Source organism: Scardinius erythrophthalmus (genome assembly GCF_964197995.2).
Source record: "Scardinius erythrophthalmus genome assembly, chromosome: 15".
Taxonomy (NCBI): Eukaryota; Metazoa; Chordata; class Actinopteri; order Cypriniformes; family Leuciscidae; genus Scardinius; species Scardinius erythrophthalmus.
In genome coordinates this window covers 33197952-33219191 of record NC_138235.1, presented here as the reverse complement: position 1 = coordinate 33219191, position 21240 = coordinate 33197952, and the positions used below count along the sequence as shown (strand labels likewise).

Genomic DNA, 21240 nt, shown 5'->3' with positions numbered 1-21240 from the left:
TTATTTAAATAAAGATCTAAAGTTCTCATGAAAGCATTTGCTACCCATTTTACTTCCATAGCATTGACACATTGTGAAATAGGAAGTCATCTTGGGAGTCATTTCTTCTTTTGGAAAGCACAAACAATAATACCAGGAATGCATGTTGAAGTAAATACATTTTGTTTAAGACTATCAATTCCTTGCTCACTCCAATGTTTGAGTTACAGGAATGCTCTTTATATACACTACCGTTCAAAAGTCTGGGGTCAGTAAGATACAGTTTTTTAGAGAAATTCGGATTTTTTTAAATAAGGATGCATTAAATTGATCAAAAGCAACAGTAAATACATTTATAATGTTACAAAATATATCCATATGCTGTTCTTTCTATTCATCAAAGGTTTCCACAAAAAATTAAGTCGCAAAACGGTTTTAAACATTGACAGTAACAATAATACATTTTTATTGAGCACCAATCAGCATATTAGAATGATCTCTGAAGATTTCATGTAGAAATTGTAATAATACGTCACAATATTATATACTGTTTAAATGTGTTTTTGATTAAATAAATGAATCCTTGATGAACATAAGAGACTTCTATTAAAATTCAAAAACCGACCCCAAACTTTTGAACGGTAGTGTCAAGACAAGTCATACGATGGGCCCTATCTTGCACCCAGCGCAATTTACTTTGTACACCGACGCATGTATCATTCCTATTTTGCAACCGCGCAAAGCGCGCTTTTCCCTCCACAGAAGCACGTCGCTAAACTAGGGAATGAACTTGCACTCCCTGGGCGGTTCAGCGCAAAAAAAGGAGGCGTGTTCCGGCACAAACGTTCCTTCATGCTATTTTGCAGGTTTAGAAAACAATTGCGCCACTAACCAGGAAAAAATAGTTTAAAGTCAGTGGCGCGTTGTTGCGCATGTTATTCATATGCTATTTTAAGGGCGCATGCTTGGCCATAATCAATGAAGCCTGTGCACAACGCGCATACACTTTGATTCTCTCATCTACTGTACACAGAAGCAGCAGTTTTCATTTTTGCAAATCATACATTATTACGATAGATAGATAGATAGATAGATAGATAGATAGATAGATAGATAGATAGATAGATAGATAGATAGATAGATAGATAGATAGATAGATAGATAGATAGATAGATAGATAGATAGATAGATAGATAGATAGATAGATAGATAGATAGATAGATAGATAGATAGATAGATAGATAGATAGATAGATAGATAGGGTGGGTTTCTCCATCCCCAACGTCCCTGACGAGAGAGTTGCTCTCCTTGGCTGTGAACCGCTCCTGGCGCGCGCCTGGCAAATCCGCCGTTACAATAGCAATCCGCTTTAGAAAAAGCGCGTCTGCTCTTAAAGGGAATGTGAGATGACGCTCTGATTGGTTTATTTCACGTTACGCCCAAACCACACCTATGAATAATGAAGCTACTTCAGACCAACCCATTTTAGATTTGCGCCTGGCGCAAGAGTCATTTATCCCGCCGGGAAAATAGCAACAGCGCCCAAGACCCGCCCACAAAGTTACTTGCGCTTTGCGCTTTGACACTTGCGTTTCAGATCGTTAAAATAGGGCCCGATATCTTGTCGACAAACGACAAATTGTCATTAGAGTGTGAATTACTTGGAAGCTTTTCTTAGTAAATATTGATATGCGATTAATAAACCGCCACATATAATTCAATGATGTTGTTAAAATAATGGGTAGCACTTTATTTTAGAGTCATGTTCCCCTTGTAAATACTGTGTACTTATTACAATAACTGGGTAATAACTAGGTACTAACCCTGAATCTATACCTAACCTAAACCCGTGTGGTTACCTTATATTAACCAGTATTCTTAAGAACACTATAAGTACATGTAAGTGCATGTATTGTAAAATAAAGTGCAACCAAAAAATGCATACAAACCAGTTTCTACTAAACCCCCTTCAGTTCTGCACTCTTTTGCCAGATCTGTTCAGGAAATCAATCAGGTTTGTCTTATTCTGCCTTTTATTTGTTTTAGAGATTTAAATAAAACCATCTTTATTTATAGGTTAAACACTATCAAAGCTTTGCTCAACTAAGTTTGAATAGAGCAAACAGTTTTGCTCTCTATGTGTGCAAATATTTCTCAAGGAATTAACTATTTATGATTGAGCCTTCAGGGACTTTGATCCGGCACAGTGTGTGTTTGGAAGTAATAACGCAGAATACAGCGCTACTGTTCGAGAGAAGAGAACGGTGTTGCTGAGGAATACAAATGCAAGTCTCTCTCTTTATCTCTCGTTTTTAAACACACACACACACACACACACACACACACACACACACACACACACACACACACACACACACACACACACACACACACACACACACACACACACACCTAAAACAGGACTGTCATCCTTTTTATCTCTCTCTCTCTCTCTCTCTCTCTCTCTCTCTCTCTCTCTCTGTGTGTATGCCTGAAAGGTGGCTCATTGATCCTGTATGTCCCGGCCCAGCACACCTTGTTCCCCTCTGTGCCTCCAAAGGATGCTATTAACACTTTCATTGAGGCTTACAGGAGAGAAGTAGCACTCTTCACTCCCATTATTCTGTCACTCACACACTCAAACTCACACTCACATTTTCTAACAGTTAGAGAGTTAGAGGTGAGATTACACTTTCAGAATCCCATCCCAGGTACAAAATGGTGTCCATCACAGCCAATAAATGTCCAGATTAGGATGTCAATCTGTCATTTACACATAAATACTAATGTTCAAAAGTTTGCAAAAAGTCTTTATATCGCATTATACATAAGCGCTAAGTAAAGTGTTACCAGTCTTTTGTTTTGTTTCTGTGTTACACAAAAGAGACATTTTGTAGAAACTTTATACAGCTGTTTTTTTTTTTTTTTATCCAACACCATATTTTTATGCAACAACAGTTAATAGTGACCACATTTGTCAAGCTCCAAAACCATTTGATCAGTCTGTGAGATGTGCACTTAATTTAGGCCTGGTTTCACAAACAGAGATTAGGCCTTAGTTCAATTAGGACATTTAAGTATTTTTAATAAACGTGCCTTAGAGAAAAACATTACTGGTGTGCATCTTGAGATAAAACATTTTTTAAGTCTGATATATTTTAAGTTATGTCAGTGCAAGTTGCTTTCAGTTAAAACAGCTCGAACATGCATTTTAGTCTGGGACTAGGCTTAAAGGTGCATTGTGTAATATTTAGGAGGATCTGTAGACAGAAATGCAATATAATATATTATATTATATACTGTGACTACTATAACACACTGTTTTCAGTGGTGTATAAAGACCTTACTTAATGAACCGTTATGTCTATATTACCTTAGAATGAGCCATTTTTATCTGCATTCACCGCGGGTCCCCTTACGTTGAAAGGTGCCATTTGGCGCCGACATGTTTCAACAGTGGCCCTAAACGGACAAACACGTTTCGTCAGAATGTTATTCTTCATGCAAAGAAGCTAGCTAAAATCAGCAAATAAAACACTGACACAATGAGGAACAGGTAACAATAATATTCGCAATAACATATCGATTTACTGATTAATAAAGTAAACATCATTTCTTAATTTATCTTTGTAAAGAAACCTCATTGCTTAACTGGCTACTCTCTGCTGTCTCAGACGACGACATCTACTGTCGGCCAACGTAACTTTTGATGGTTGCAATTCGTAGCCTCACCACTAGATGCCGCTAAAAATCACACACTGCACCTTTAAGTCTTGTCTGTGAAACCAGGGGTTTAAGTCATATATATATGAACTCCTTTTGTGTTCCAAAGACAAAATTACACCATACAGCATTAAATGTATTTCACAACATCAGGGGGGAAAAGACAGAATTTCTTTTTGGGTAAATATAATCTTTTAGACAGAAGGCAAATTCAAAGTGGTTTGCATTTGGAGTTCAATCCAGATGTAGTTTACAGTATATAAACAAAAATAATGCTTGCTTAATACAATAATGTAAAATGTGTGTTCCTCTCATAATGCACATTTCTGCTGCCATCTGGACATCACTTTCTGACTGTATTTGTTATTTGACAAATATGTCTCCCTCTTTCTCTATGCCTCGTTGATGCCCCGTTAACAAAAATCCACATATTTGTCAGAACAGACAGAAATATGTGAAATTCACAGAAATTAACAATATTTCACAAAATAACAATATTACCTTTTGTAAGCTGATTTTTTTTTTTTTACGGCTATCCTCTCAGTCCTATTAAGTTAATTCAACAAGTCACCTAAAGCATCCCACACTATCTCAAGGACAAACCATTATTTTTTTTTATTTTAAAATGATCAAAAAATTGTATCTGGTGCTGTAAACGAAATAATTAAACAACAAAAGAAACCAGATTTGTACAATTAGGGCCAGATGTACTAAAAAAGGAGTGGAAAGTTCTGCTCGTAATCTACTGATGACATGCAAATTAAAGAACACAGATGCAGTCAGATCATTTCCATAATGACCAACGCAATCTACCAAGAGCCAGTAAATTGACTAGCGCAAACCTTAGTAAATCACCTTGTATGATTAATTAAAATACTCCCATGAATTTGCGTCTGAAAGGGAAACTCCTACAAATGCAATAAGGTCAGCTGCAAAAATAACCCCTTCCAAGCCTTTTCAGCGCTAATTTTCACTGCGTGTCTTTAGTAAATCCTGACAGTAGTTTTTTTAACTCCAAAAGAGGGTTTGTGCTGGCACAAGCTGTTAGTAAATCTAGCCCTTAATGTAGAAAAGGTGGTGCCACAATGGGTGATTTGTGATCACCCATTGCCAAAGTGTTGCTATGCAGTTTTGAAGGTGTTCTAGTTGATTGCTAGGTGGTTTCTTACTGGCTAGAGTCAAGACCCTCGAGTCTCTAGATATGGCTTGGGTTCCTCCTTCAATCTAACTCGATGGGACTTTATCGGGAATTGCAGGTATAATCACTTAGAAAGCTAAGAATTCAACTCTCCTCAAGTGGCACGATTTGAGGAATAAATCATCCACACAACCCTTGTTGCCTAAACCTGAGCAATAGCAATATTTGCCCTATAGCAAGCACCACTAACGAAACCGTTTTCAAATGCACTTCAGAAAGCATATCTTGTTATGGTGAATTGGATGCAGATCTTAGTTTTGCTTATTTATGTGCTTGTCCTTTTGTCCGATTTAATCAACTATGCACTGAGAGGCTGTTGACGCCTCTTCTGGCTGATTTCATGTCAAGCTGAAAGCTCTGCGCTGCCAGCCCAGGTGTTTTATGCTCACATTCTCAACAATTCAATCGGCTGATTAATTGCCTCACTTTGATGGAAAAGCTAAATGCCCCTCAGCAACAGATGAAATCAGTTCCTTTCACAGCCCACTCACAAGATGTCAATGGACATTTTTTTTTCCTTTTCTATGAATTAAATATTTATTTAAGCAAGAAATGATATTTTGAAATACAGCCTGAAAATCAGCAGTTTGCATTTTCAAATCCTTCAAATAAACTCAATCCGATCATCCCGAGATGAAATAAATGGAAAGCTGGGGCTCTAAGAATTCATAATTAATATAAGCAAACATTTTATTATGCAACTTCTGGCAATTTTTCACACCGACAGTGTTCCATTGTGCAGAAAAAGATGGGAAGTAGTAGAAAAATGTTTTACGGTTTTCCCCCAGTTTCCAGAAGATTAAAAGGATGCATTGAAATTACAAAACACATGCCAGCGTTGACAGATGGAAGCTGCGACCTTCATGTGAACAGCATAAAAATGAGTTTTTATGACTAACACATTACACCAACACAAATTCAGCATAAATTACAAGTGCTCGTTTGTATAAACACAAGATGCATGGCTGCCATTGGTCCCGGACAAATCACAGTGTAAAACTGATACCTTTTTAAAACATTTTAAAAGGCCCATCTTAAACCTCACAGGTGATGCCTCCACTTGTTATTCATTACTGATTAGCAGAGCTGTGACGAATGGTAGCAGTAAACATGTCAAGTCAATGACTCGATTCCTAAGTTATGGTTTAATTCATTAGAGCTGCTCCCAGTGCCAATAAACCAGCTTTAACCGCATCCCATTGAAGCTGAGCCCGTTGAGAGAGGTCACCGGGGGACAGTTATGAACATCAAAAGACAGACTGGCCGTTCAAAAAGTCACATTTTAATGTTCCTTCTTATAGTCCGACAGTCTAAAGCACTTGGCATGTACTCAAAAAAACAAACAAAGGTGGTGTGAGTAGTATGAGATGAATACTTTATTGTCTTCGGGTGCAGTTTAAGCTTTGCACGATGTCGGGGGTAGATAAAGGCTTTTCGGTGTAAGCTCTCAACCAACTCCAAATGATTGGTGTACCTGTGGTCCTCCTTGTATTGTGCTTGTACTGGCTCTCCCTCTCCATGCATCTCTTGGAACGCTTCTTCTGCAAGCAGCATCGTGTGTGCCAACGGTCCTTACCCCAAGTTTCGGAGGGCTGTTTTTCACGGTGCATCGATGGACGTACCAGACAAGACTGGGTTGGCAGGAAAGGCGACAGGACAGAGGCTCAGTGGTGAAGACGCTAAACTGTATCCAAGTGACCTCACACCAGAGTGCTGATAGTCATCTGTGCTTCATCCCAGCTGGTAATCGAAACCTCGTCTAGTCTATTTACGATCTTCCCCAGATCTTTCTCCGGAAGGGGACTGGATGTGCCGGTGTTTGTCGTGGTGTTGTTGGATTGCGCATCGGCCTGTCGGCCCTCCTCCTCCTCCTCCTCTTCCTCAGTAATCGAGGAGAGCCGTGTGGCACTCCCAGGCTTTTCTGTAGGTGGCTGGTAGTGGCATTGGCCGTTTAGGAGTCTCCTAATAGGCATAAGAGGCACAATGTCTTCGCCCAACAGCTGCTGCTGGCAATGACGGAAGTCAGATTGGCGCTTAAGCCGCTTGAACTCCGTGAATGCGGACGTTGAGTTTTGGTACAGGCTGAGCGCTATCGCTCTGGCCTTTTCCGCCTTCGGCAACAGGACGGCGTGGCAGCGTAGCACCACTGCTTTATTCTTCACCTGATGCCTGTAAATCCAAGCGAAAATCTTGGGTCGAAAGGGGTCAGCTGCGCAGTATGTGATGCGGTTGAGGGAATAGAGGTGGACGGGCTTCTTTTTGCCACCTCTATCCGCCCCCAAGCGGATGCCGTGCGGCCCGACGGTGAGCTTCATCTTGGCGCTCTGTTCGCCGTAGTTGCTGCGAGTCCAAATCTTGGCCACCGCCTCCTGCGTGCAGTCGTCACCTTTAGCCATGATGGTGACCGCGCTGCCCAGGTAACGCACCTTGTAGGTGGGTTCCTCTTTATTGAGCTCCACTTTCTGGCGTTTACTGTGGAAGACGCTCCCCAGCCATTGGAACGGGCAGTCAGGAACGAGGTCCGGACAGGAGTGGAGCAAAGTCGACAGCAGGGAATGGTAGGTGAGCCCGGCTCCAAGACTTTTTGGCTTGCTTTTGGACTCATTCTCCACAAGCACAAACTTACTCCTTTTCCAGGGCAGCATGATCCAGACAGAGAGAGAGAGAAAAGGATTTAGCACTCTCCCCAAACCAGCAATGAAGAGCGTTCTGGTGTGTGTGTGTTTCTCAGAGAAGCACAGCAAAGGAAACTGCTCTGGCACTCGCTGACGAGAGACTGAAAGCAGAAAGGCTCAGCTGCTCTATTCGCTCCTCCTTCCTCTTCCTCCTCCTCCTCCTGCATCACTGAGTGCTGATCAGCGCTGGGCTTGAAGCCTCGACGGTCCTCGTTTAACTCCTTCAAAGCCCTCACCGTCTTCTCACCCGACGGTTTCAGTGCAGACTCTGACCACTGACCCTGAGGCAGAAGAAGAGGGTTCATCCTTATGTCAGAGTGTCCTACAGGAATACTTTGACCTGCTGGGAGTCATTTCCACCATCAGTATATACCCCCCCCCCCCCAGAGCCCAGCCCTAATTTAATTCATTCGTCTTCTCAGAAAACTACAGGAAATGACTGTATTAACGACTGCAAAAGAAGAACACGTGCTAGAACACGTTAACATGGTTATTAAATGTCCAGTGGAGCAATTGCGTAGGCTGCAGAACCTGAAATGACTGAGAGAAACATACGCTTCTTGACATTTGAACATGTTCACAATTTTGCCTGAAAGGATGAATCACTTATAATTTCACTACAATTCAAGCAGGAGAATAAAAGCTATGCGTCACTATTCTGCTCTAGACTTCAAATTTTTCATCACTATTCAAGTTGATTTTAGATATAATTGTACATTTTTGCATTTACAAGACATTTTGTCCAAAGCAACTTACAAAAGGGGAACAAAAGCAATTCATCCAAGCAATTCATCCAGGAGCCAACAATATTCGTTATATACAATACCAGGTTTTTTGGACAAGAATAGGACAATTCCCTCTTTTATTAAAGATTAAGGCTTTTGATAATAGCTTTTACTATTTTCTTAAATGACTAGTTCATCCAAAAATGACAATAGTTATTTACTCACCCTAATGTTTTCCCAAACCTATATGACTTTCTTCCATGGAGAACAAAAAAAAAAGGAATTTCATCGATCTTCTTTTTTTTCATGCATTCACAATGAACTGGGACTGGAGTTTCAAAAGGATGTGAAAGCAACCTTAAAAGTGTTATATAAGTAGTCGATATAACATTGTGAACCAGTTCTTAGATGCAATATGAAAATTTAAGATGTGCTATTGTTCTCGTTTGGCATTCTGATGAGAGTTGATGAAAAAAAAATATGTCCAATTCCTTTTTTTGAGTCTTCTGAATTGATCCACATTACAAAACTCTGAATGATTCGATCCCAAATCAAGACAGATCAGGTTCTCGAGTCCTCTCTTACTCAATGACCTGGTCACAGTGGTTAACTAGAGCTCAGTGGAGGGAAAGGTACTCAGTGAAAAGCAAATTTCCCACAGTTTTTCACACAAAGCTAATATCATTTGGCTTCAGAAGACATGAAATATGGCACACAAATTGTATGGGCCACTTTATAGAGCTTTTGAATTCTTTCTAAATTAATTTATAATTGCATGGAAAAGAGCAACTAGTATTTATTAATTTCTCCCTTTGTGCTCTACATAAGAAGAAAAAAAACATACAGATTTTGAATGAAATGACTAATTAAATATTGACACAACTGTATTTTTTGGGTGAACTAATCATATAACAAAACCGTGATGAATATGCTTTACAAAGTGAAACTACTGAAACCAGATTACAGTGTAACTTTTATGCAATTATTTGTTAGACGGTTTGCAGCTGATGAGCCTTTTCAATGTTCCCTACAGTGTCTTAGTCTCAGGATCTGATTGGGCTGGAGTGTATTGGACGAGCCGTTCTGCCGGGGCAGGTCAGCAGTTATGCATTACATCGAGAAGCATTTCCATCAATCCGATAGACTGCGCAGAGGAGTGGAACTGCTCCTGTCACTCTGAGATTACTTCTCCGTTTGATGGATTGGTTCCTATTCCCAATCAGTCATTACAGAGCTGTTATAACACGCAGGGGAATTTTTGTGTTGATTTTTGTGTTAGTCATTCACAGAACAAAGGGTGGAACATATAAAGAGCATGCTGAAGCAGTTAACTGCTTAGTTGCTGACTATTTTTAAGTATTGAACCATTCATGCTTCATCACACAATGTTTAATCCTGGGTCAAGGCAATTTTAACCCTAGGTTACATTTTCTTACCATCATGTTGTTCAAAATCTGCACAACTCTCTTTTTCTCCTGTGGAATCTTAAAGAATTTTTTGAGAAATGACTCATAGTTTTGTTTTGTTCACACATTACATAAAAATAAATGTTGGCTCCAATGTTATTTGGTTCCCAGAGTTCTTCAAAATCAAAATATCTTCTTTTGTGCTTTGTGTGCATACAGTTTTGCAACGACATGATGGTAAATGATGACAATTTTCATTTTTGAGAGAACTACCCTAAGCAATGTTTCACACTTGAAATTTTAAAAAGAGTGTTAGCATTGCTTTTAACCCAAAGTTAAGCCTTTGTAAAGTAAAGCCCTTGTCCACCTTACAGTGCAAATCTCATGAAAAGTATATAAAGAACATACTCAGGTCATATTAGATTGCCATTTCTGTCAAAAAATTTAACAACTCAATGACCATTAATTTGGGAGCAGTACAACAAATACTAATGCTTAAATACTTAAATATATATTGCATTCCAGGTAATATACATTTTTTGCATTATGGAAGTTAGAATTTGGGGGGACAATGTAACAATTTTAAAAACGTAATGGTCCTGAAATTAAGTGAAATACAATCTGGCCATGTTCTTGACCAGTTAAATGAGATTCACCAACTACAAGGTGCAGGAATGTAACACAGAGTTAAGCAACAGACAACCAATCAAACTGCCTCAGTGCTAGACTCATTACATATCCATGTGCTTTGTACAGGTGCAGAAACTTTTAGGTGTTGTTTTGAGAGACTATGTCTAGCAATGGCAAACATATTTTTCTGTAGTATATTTCAGAAGACTTAAGATTTACGTGCGGACATTCACATATATGGACAAGTGGGTATGAAAACAGGTTGAGTGTTATACTAGTTCAATTAATGTTATTAAACTCATAAATAAGAATTGATCCTCTGGGATTGCAAATGTGTGTGCTGTTTAGGGGAATGTTTTATCAGATAATATTTATAATAAACCACAGTGTAAAAATTCAATTTAAATAATGCAGAGGCAGTCTCTGCAAACATTTGTACAGAAGACACTGTAAAAATTAATTGAGACACATTCTAGGATAACATTAACCTTGAGTTATAAATGGAACTTGGTAAACAATTAATTAAATCCCATTAATGCCCGAGTCCTCACATGCCCTTGTCATAAATGGCAAAGTTTCCTCTCCCCACGTTTTTCTCCCAAAGCCTGACCCTGGAATCGCACAGCTCCATATGACAACAGTGAAACCCAACGGCACAAGCAGCAACCAACTTATATCTATTTTTATCCTTTCAAGGGAGCTGTCCTGAAGGGTAGGACACTTGTTTCAGTCCATTACGAGAGACAGCTCTTTTTGTGAGGAGTATAAATGGCAAAAGTGTTTGGTTTCCTAGAGTGGACAGTGATGTAACCATGTAAGCAAAGGGTTGCGTGCGGCTGCCTTTATGATTTTTGACTGAAAGAGACAGTGGAATGAATCTTGCAGTGACGTTCGTACCGCCTCGACCTAATGGGGACGATATAAAGCAGGCCTGTAATTTAGAGAATATGCCCATGACAACTTGAAGATTAACTCTGAGAGGACAGGGCTGGAGCCTGCGAGTTAAAGAGGATTGATGTGCACAGTTCACACTGATGTATCTGCCATGGGCACTGTGTGTGTGCAAGCACCCAGCTGATGAATGAAATTGGGAAACATCTGCAGAAGGATCGACTTCAGGCAATGTTTTGATTAAATTCAATATCAGTCACAATTTAGCCTATTCCCAAAATGTTTTCTGTTCAGACTCTAGGAAAGGAAGAGCATTCGTGCAAGCTGTCCCGGATCACACATTCTGTCCAGTAACAGAAAATGGGACACCAGCTCCCCTATCCAAGTGAATGCATTATTAAAGCCTTCTGTGTGGCAGAATAGCATCTCATCTGCATATGAAAGAGGGTGTGAGGGAATTAATTAACTCTGTGACTTTTACTAATGAGGAAAGAGGAGATCTTGATGAAATTAAGACTTTGGCTGTGATTTACAAGAGGGCTGTAATTTAACATGCTTATGTAACTGTAAGGAGACTTGTGTCTGTTCGGAAGCAAATTCCAACTTTGAAAACAGTAAAGAATATGTGCAGTAGAGCGGCACGACTATTCGTTAAAAGATTGTGATCTCGATTCAAACACCCACGCGATCTTATTCCTATGACAACAATTTGGCTATGTCTAAACTTTTTGACAAGTACGATCATAACGAACATTCAAATCTGCGTTGAAAGCAGTTGTCATGTATAGGTATGAAACAGCTTCACAAACTTTTCAACCACACAGTTTCATTATTTCAGTGTTATAATAATTCAAATGATCCCAGTATATAGTTCGGATATAAACACTAATGTCGGTGGTAGTGATCAAGTTAGAGTAGGCTAAATCACCTTTTGAAAGTAACTTGTTACTTCAAATAAAGATACAGTAGTATCAATTATATCGTTGCACCAGTAGGTGTCGATAAGTAACTGTTAAAAATGTATTTGTCATTGAATCATTCATTAAAAAAATCTTTAAATCATTAAAAATAATTTATACACTAATGAAACAAGTGAACTATTTACGAGTGAGTCAGTTAAATAGTCAAATATTTAAAAGTGAGTTAAAAAAGAGAAATTAATTCTTATTACCTATTAATATCTAATTAATATTTAACAGACTGCAGCAAATAAAATTTTGTCAGAACCTCTAGTAAATTGCATGTTATTTTGATTAGTTGTCTATTCAGAATCGTGGGAGAATCATGATAAAAAAAAAATAATAATAAAAAAAGGTCCAGGATCAAAAAAACGTATGAGGACCATTTAGATTTGTTACATTATAACATTATTAGCTATAGTTAATTTAATCCACAATTTGATTAACTGAAATATTTTATTTCCAATTACCATAATGCAAAAAAAAATCTTTCTCATTTACAGTAATGCAAGAAAAATAGTTTTTTAATACTTAGTAATTAAATAATTAAATATATTTTAAATTGTGAAGCCTAATGACTGATTAATGACTTTTATGAGCCGTTTCTTAAACCTTTCAAGTTCTTGAACAGTTATATTTTCTTAATTTTTCCCTTTAATTTTGGGGTCAAATGACCCATACATTTTTCACCAATACATAAAAGAGCAATTATATTTTCATCAGAGCGATAAACCATTGCAGGTTTCCTTCAAAGTACAGTAGGGTTAAACACTAATTATCTTGTTTAATTTCGTTGGAGAATTGGGACTGTTTGTGCTGTGCCCGACAATCAACAGCGATACAGGCATCCATTTCACTGAGAAATGAGGAGGAACATTTGTCTCCTGTGCTCATTAGATTTCTTCATCTGTGCCAACAGGGGAAAATCGCACACAGGCATTATTGCGCCGTTGCCCTCGTGATTGGAGCCGAGAGAAATGCTGCTCAGTGCTGAATGCACCACTGTTTTATTCTGTGAGCACTGAAACTGTAACTTCTTTTTGGCTCCTTTGCAGGACATCGTTTATCATGAGCCATTTCCTCACATGTCCTCTCCACAAAAAAAAAATCAATCCAGTCACCCTTTCTAGACCAATTTCTTCTGCTTCTTTGTTTTAATAGTGTTTTCTAAGGCAAGCATCGCCTTCACTATTGCTCAAACATATGGTTAGGGGTTTGTTCAAATCTCTAACCTTAAGTATTAAACACGTAACTCATCCAACAATAACTAGTAAATAAATAGTTAAATTAAACCGAATCATTTTGCATGCCACAAGGGAAATGAAATGGCATTAGCAATAGAGCTGCACTAATTAAGTTAAAAAAAAGTATGTTCTCTATATAGTATGCATATGGGTGGTATTTGTCACGCCTGCCAGCTGGAGTGATAGCCACCAGAAAGTCCTCCTCTCAAGTCCTTTGCCATTCCATCATGAACTACATTTCCCATAAACCTTTGCCTGGACTCATTATTGTGTGCTTACACCCACCTGTGTGTCATTAGCTTGTTAATGTCTGTGTATATAAGCCCTGTGTCTTCCTCTCAATCTTCGCGAAGTCTTGCTACTGTATTTCTGAGCACTCTCTCTTGGTTCCCTTGTCATGGTTTATGGTCTTGTCATTGTTTGTCTTGGTTTTGACACCCTGTCTGTTACATGGATTAAGATTTTTGGATTGCACCAATAAAGCTGCATTTGGATCTTCACCCCAAGTCTAGGAGCAGTATGTGACAGTATGAATGAAATTCGGACGTACTACATCCGCCATGTTGTAACTGTCACGTGACCAACCAGTGTCAGTTGCGTCGCTTCACTTTCCATTCATAAATTCCCTCCCGTGAGATAGTAAAGTGTCCATCAAATGCGCACTTCAGAATCTCGGTGGAAGTAGCAGGTCATTCTGGGACTTTTCCCCTCATGTTTTTCCAATACCATTCAGACACACTACTCTTTTGGTGTACTGTTTTTCGCATATTATGTAGTAGGGAAGTATTCGATTTTGGATGCAGTGCAAATCAGCATAAACACACGTCTCCTCATTTTGTTTCTACAGAACACTAAACTGACAGGCCATTTTTGTTAAATTGTTCCCCACAGACAGCAGCCATCTAATCAAATCAGCGTCTGCTGTCCTTAATAAGCCAATACAGTGTCATGTACCAAAGGCTTTAGGCAGAACGAAGGGGAAAAGGGTTCGATCTCATAGATGTGTGATTTATGGCTGAACACAAGGTCTGTGGACTGCTCGCTGTAAAGAATGAGCTGGCCTGATAAGAGTGAACACTCTCCTCTAGAAACTGGAGCCAGCGCCAAGAGCCGAGCAATACCTGCAACTAAACAAAGACGTACTCAACGAATATAAAGCAGCCGCAGAGGGTTGTATCATTTATGATTCACTTGTTCTTTTCTCCATGGAATTGCCGTTTCATTATGAAATCGTGAGCTTAGAATTATGGTTCTATCTCCGTTTAGGGTAGTTCTGAGATATTGAGCATCAAAGTTTTTACATCCCAGCTGGCAATGGAGAGATGGAACCTTTTTATTTTATTAATAACTACTAACAAAATATTTTTTTACAAAAATAACACCACACAGGCATTAATAAACACTTAATGGATAGAACCTTATAATTCTAAGCTCATGAAATGTCTAAGAGGTGTTATGTAAGAGATATATTACATGGCTACATTGCAAATAAATGAAAATGTGATAAATTAGACTTGGTTGAGCAGCCCAACTAAGTGGCCTTAGTTTTTGATTCATTATTTTATGTATGGTTTGCTGCAATGGTCTAATGGAGACCATAGACCATATCTTAATGCAATGTTTGACTGAATTCAGCTGTTTTGATGATGCATAATGCAGCATAATTTCTGCCCCCTAACTTCCTCTCCATCAGCAGTACATTGGAACTTAAATGAAAAACAAATACTAAACAGCGTTGCGTATTATGATACAAAATGTCCAAGAAGTTGGCCTGATTCAGCCTTTTTTGCATATTCATTATGTAAGGCTACGAATGCAAATGAGGCTCTCTGCTGAAGTTTGTAGAGAGCGGAAATTAGCATTACAGTGATGCCGGCCGGTGCCAAAAAGAATCATTATTCATCCTTTGAGGAGGCTCTCCAATCACATCATGGCTCACGATAAATGGCAAAACTTTAAGTACCGATGATGGATGTTGGTCGTCATTCAGTTTTTGGGTGACAATGCAGGACAAAGAATGCATAAAGTATAAAATGCTAAAATTCTCTACTACTCATTTTCTACATAGTTTTGACAGTTAATCATGTCTGATTTCTAAGAAACTTGGTCATGATGCATTACAGTGCAGATGTTTTTCATTATTTAGTGTGGGTACAGATACAGATTTTGTGCTGTAGTGCAAGACTTAACAATATTTTTATTGTATTTCTATTGATTGAAACAGCACACTGTTTCTCTCAGAAAAAAAGGTACAAAAGCTCTCACTGGGACAGTACCCTTCAAAAGTGTTCAAAAGGTACCGCCACAGTGACAGCTTTTTGTACTTTTTTTCCGAGAGAAACCTTTTATTTTTGACAAACAAACACAATGGTGAGCAAAACTTTTCAGAGATAACGCAAAAAAACATTGAAATATTTTTTTTCCCTCCTACGTCCCAGATTTTTTCCATTACCATTTCCCCTCCGGACAAATGTCCTGTTTACAATCATCATGTAAATACGGTCAATCTGGAAACATTCTGTAATTTTAGTTTAAAGCAGGAGTGTGTGAGATGTACAGTACATCAGCATCCCTGCACACCTTCATCTATGCGCTCATACGGCACAAATGCAGACACATCTGGTATCCAGCACTTCCCGTTTGTTGCCCGCCTGCCCATCTGTCTACACTTTTTCTAATCCATGCTTGAGTGGGCACTGTGTTTCTCTTGTCTGAGTCTCTTCAGGGGTAAGGAACGACAAACTACACAAACAGTTTGCTCGTTCCCTCAACAAGGTGAGTAATGTTAAAGCTGAGGCCTGAGGCGGGAGCTCTGGTGAGTCAGCTGTTGTTGTGGAAAGGACATTTCTCCCATGTTTCTCGCTTCTGCTTGATGATCGCATTAGTCAGCCATCACTGAACAACACATCACTTTCTGTCAGGTGAACAACCCCTCTTGATTAAGTGATTGGTGTTTCTGAGGAACTTATTAAAGGTCTCTGAATGGCCTGACAAACTCACTCTACTGTATTTTAGACCTCTCCTCTCAAATGCTATATTTATAATTCTTGCACAACACTGGGATGATATTCCTCAAAGATTATTTGATGTTTGTTCATAACGCAAACCCATAAACCCATCAAACTACTGCAATAATTCATCCGAACCACTGAAAGTCCCCTTGTAGTCAATCATTTTTTCCTTGAAAAAAACTTTATCTTAAAATACCTTGAATGTAACTACACCCTTGCCTCATTTAGTATACACAGTTCTATGAAAATGCAAATGAGCCCCGCCTCCACTCACTCACCAGCTCAGAGATCCACTTGTTGACGGTCACACGTTGATCTGATTGGTTAGGATCAAGGTAGTTTGTGACGTCAGAAACACCAGCGATTTCAAACCGTGTTTTTGAGACTGTCTTTGGTTCACTGCAGTTTTAAAGAGAAATGGTTTTGACTTATGAATTTGCACATGGTTTGTCTTAAAGCATACAAACAACATTTAAAAGCTGGATTTTCACCACAGGGTATATAGAGACTCCATTCATGTTGAAGATAACTGATTGTAAATAAGAGATTGACTTATGCTTTTCTTTTTTAACTCAATAACTAAATGATCATTAGACTACAACAATAAAAACATAATCAGCATTATAATATTTATTAATGTTGTTGTTTTTATTATTAATAATAATAATAATTCTTGCAATCTAAATGTTTAAAAATGTACTTTTTGATCTTTGGGCTTTGTCTCACTGTTAAGCTACACATTTATCACTTCAAAACAAATGGCTATTATTTAAAAAGTTTTGTAAATATCCAAACAACATGTTAAAAAAATTACTTTACCTGTGATTATAAGAGTTGGGTGATTTTCTCTAAAACCCCTCCTAATGGTGCCAATAAAACTGATATTCAATCACCAGCAGCCGATTAAGATTAAAAGTGTAGATATCTGAAAAACAAATAAATACAAATATTAATAAATCTCTAATGTAAATTTTATACTTGAAAATCTATGAAAAGATGAGATAACTTCACCTCCTTCATATAATTCAATTAATCTAATCTATAAAAATTACTATTTCTGTGTGTAAAATCAAATTGGATGTCACATTTAATATACATGCTCCCAGTGTTGGGGAAAGTTACTTTTAAAAGTAATGCATTACAATATTGAATTACTCCCAAAAAAGTAACTAATTGCATTAGTTACTTTTTATTAAAAGTAATGCATTACATTACTTTTGCGTTACTTTTTCTCACTTGGGCTGGGCTTGCTTGTTTGTTTGTTTTTTAATAACAACAAAAAAAGTTATATTTTTGCCAAATGTTAAGGCCCTTTCACACCAAAAGTGAAGTGAATAATCTTCAGGCTGAAGGAAATGCATATTTTTGCCTGTACAGTAGAGGGCGCCGCTCAAACAAACCTTTCAGCTTCTGTATTCTGGATTAAAGTCCGCGTGAACCGGAAGTTGCAAACGACTTTTCTCCAGTGTTGTGACGTATTTCCCAGTGAAACGGAATATTGAACAGAGGGCAGGGTTTTACTCTAGCGCTCCTCCTCTCCATCTCTGCTCATAGCAGACTAACGGTTTGAGGGGAGTGGTTAAGCGTTTCCCAAACCAAGCCGTCAAACCTACGTCATCAGGGAAGGTCCTCCAATGCAGAGACCACAAACCGATCAATTTAGGCAAACAAAGTAAATATGGTCAATTTTGATTTCATGTGGACTTTAAAGAACAATAGGATTCAGCAGAAGGAAGTTCAACACTCTTATTTTTTAAATCTAATCTAAAGTAATTTTTGCTTAAAGCAATGGTTGAATTAGATTATTGAAGGTCATCAGCAAAGGCATTGGTTGATAAAGTGAGATTAAATACATCAAGTATATTTATGTAATTTAATATAGTTAATTATAAAAGTTTTGCATAAAATTCTGAGATTGCATTTCACTGTTTTTAATCATTTTGAGGAATACTGAATGTTTTTCTTCAAGTGAGATGAGTAAATGCATGTTCACATTTAGTCTAGAACTAAAATAACCATCATATTCACACAGCACACACACACACACAGCACACACACACACACACACACACACACACAACACACACACACACACACACACACACACACACACACACAGTGAACACAACACCTCCTCACTTTATTTCTCTCAACATGAGGACAGGAGAGCTGTCAGTCATTAAATGTGAAAAAGTAACTAGCATTACTTATTTGAAAAAGTAACTTAGATATTCTGTTGTAAATTGAAAAAGTAATGCATTACTTTACTAGTCAGCTACTTGAAAAAGTAATCTGATTACGTACTCAAGTTACTTGTAATGAGTTACAAGTACGAACACTTAAAAGTTAGCCTAAGTTTTTCTGTTATCATATTCTGCAGGTGATCTTACACAAAAATCATCCCATCAGCTCGCTAATTTTTTCATTGCAAGCAGTTGTAAGCATTCTAGAGCAAAACAAAAATTCTCATTTATTTACCATTTCTATTGTGCACAGCTCATCAATCATCAAGCCGCTTTTAACTGTCATCATTAAATCATCTGTCTTAAGTTTAATGAACTATATAGAGCCTGTTTTACACCCTGTGGGACATCATTATAATCTTCCTTGGTGAAAAGTTTATTAATATTCAAATAGGCTTTTCATCAACAAGAGCTGCTGGGTTTTTATCCCATGAATTAGTGAGAATAAGAGCGAACTGTGCATGTGTGGTGCTGGAGATGAGATTGAGAGTTCTTTATGAATGGATCATCCAGTATGTAACTCTGATGAATAGTTATTTACTGAATCTCTGTGGCTGTCAGTTTTTGTAATGCAAATTCACATAGAGCTTCATGCTGTTGACTTTTGGCAAAGGTCTTGCAGTTTATTAATGATGCAGTCATGCTGTTTCTTTCAGAAGACTGAATTACATGTTTGCAATAACTCAATGGTCCATTGTTGATAGGGAGAATATGAATATTAGTTATTTGTCTGGGCTTTCTCCGAGCATGACTCAACACTGACATCTGCAGTAATACAGCCAGGTTTGCAGTGTCATCAAAGGCAAGCAGAACACAGTTAAAGGGATAGTTCACCCAAAACAATTCTGTCATCATTTACTCACCCTCAGGTTGTTCCAAAGGTTGTTCTGAATGAATTTTTTTCTTCTGGTGAAAACAGAAGAAGATATTTTGAAGAATAGTATGGGGAATAATACTATGGAAGACAATGGGGCCCGTCAACTGTTTGGTTGGTCACCAACATTCTTCAAAATATCTTCAAAATAAAGAAAGAATACAGGTTTGTAACAATAAAAACATAAGGGTGAATAAATAATGACAGAATTTTCATTTTTGGGTGAACTGTCCCTTTAATATTTAAACAAAAAAAATTACTGACGAACCAACACTGATGTCTGGATAGAGAGAGAAAAAAAAACAATCATAACAAATAATAAACTACTACCAAACTTTTGGAAGCAACAACAAAATATAAAAATCACCATGTTGTTTAAAAAAAAAAAAAAGTCTCTCAGATGAGGGCAGAATCATGACATGTCTTATTATTTCCCCCAAAATAAACATACAGTAACAAGCTTTTAAGCTAATTAAATTCCCTGATCGTACTTACATTTATTGTATGAGTTTACACTTTGTATTATCAAGTCTAGACTGAAATAGCTTCACATATAAGTTTACAAAACATTTTGAGCTATTAAAATGTCAATTTAATTTAATTTACCTTTATCTTTACCGCTTGTAGTAGCTGGAAGATTGAGTCTCTCGCATTCACATTGGTCGAACTTGTTTTTGCACCTTTACTTGTAAATATATAATTCGAGTCAAATTCCAAAATTCTCCAGATCTAGACTGTTTATTTTTTATGAAAATTTCCATTATAAAACCAGAAAATGACATTATATATATATATATATATATATATATATATATATATATATATATATATAAAACACCCATATATGGCTCGAGAAATAACTCACTACAATATTCCAATTGGATTTGGTATTTTCTGCACGTCTTTGGAATTTATTTTAAAAATATATAGATTTGGTTTTATTTATTTTATTTTTATAAAATGTTCTTCTGAGTATTATGGTGTAGATCTTTAGCTATTTAATAGCATTGATTGCATGGGTTCAGACACAGGTAGGGCTCAACCTGCGCAGAGCACATGCTCTTATAGCCCTTACATTCCGAAGTGCCCTTTTTTTTTTTGGTGGTGTTTTTTTTTTTTCTTAAAAAAAAATCAATGCTATTGGTCACCCTTTGCATCTGTCTGTCTGTCTGTCTGTCTGTTTTACAAATATTTAGCCAATGAAAGTTCTTAAAAAGAGCTTGTGTAAATCGATCCTCAAACTGTCAGTAAACCTGATAACTCCGCCCCCTCTATCTTGACTGAGTGAACTGAAGTTCATGAACTGAAGAACCAGACAGCAGCTGAATGAAGTTTTGCAAGGGTAAACAAAGATCTTGTTGTGGGACCTGAGAGAGAGTTCTAGCATTTCCCATCTAGTCATAGCCAATACCCTACACTTAAATAGCCAAGTGCATACAGTAGCATTTCATCTTTTATAAAATTAGATTTTGGCTAAATGTATTTTACAAAAGGAAAAACTGAGCGCCCATATAGCTACAACAAACCAGTGTTTCATACTGGAACTTACACAAAGCGACTGAGTGATCCTTAATTTATTAACAATTAATCATGTCATGGAAATAATATTAAATTATGGTTAATTCAAGGCTGTTAATATGCACGTATTCGCTATCTAGCTAATTTTTTTATCTATAGTATTC

General features: G+C 37.5%; 1 protein-coding gene across 1 annotated transcript; it reads right to left on the bottom strand.

Moving 5' to 3' along the window:
- Positions 1-5571: 5571 nt before the first annotated feature.
- fam43b (family with sequence similarity 43 member B) lies at positions 5572-7621 on the bottom strand. The gene has a single exon (XM_081387743.1). The coding sequence runs from the start codon at positions 7543-7545 to the stop codon at positions 6601-6603; it is 945 nt and encodes a 314-aa protein (XP_081243869.1). The 5' UTR covers positions 7546-7621; the 3' UTR covers positions 5572-6600.
- Positions 7622-21240: the final 13619 nt, after the last annotated feature.

Excerpts from the sequence above, each read along its gene's own strand:
- fam43b (XM_081387743.1), bottom strand. The coding sequence starts at position 7,545 with ATGCTGCCCTGGAAAAGGAGTAAGTTTGTGCTTGTGGAGAATGAGTCC.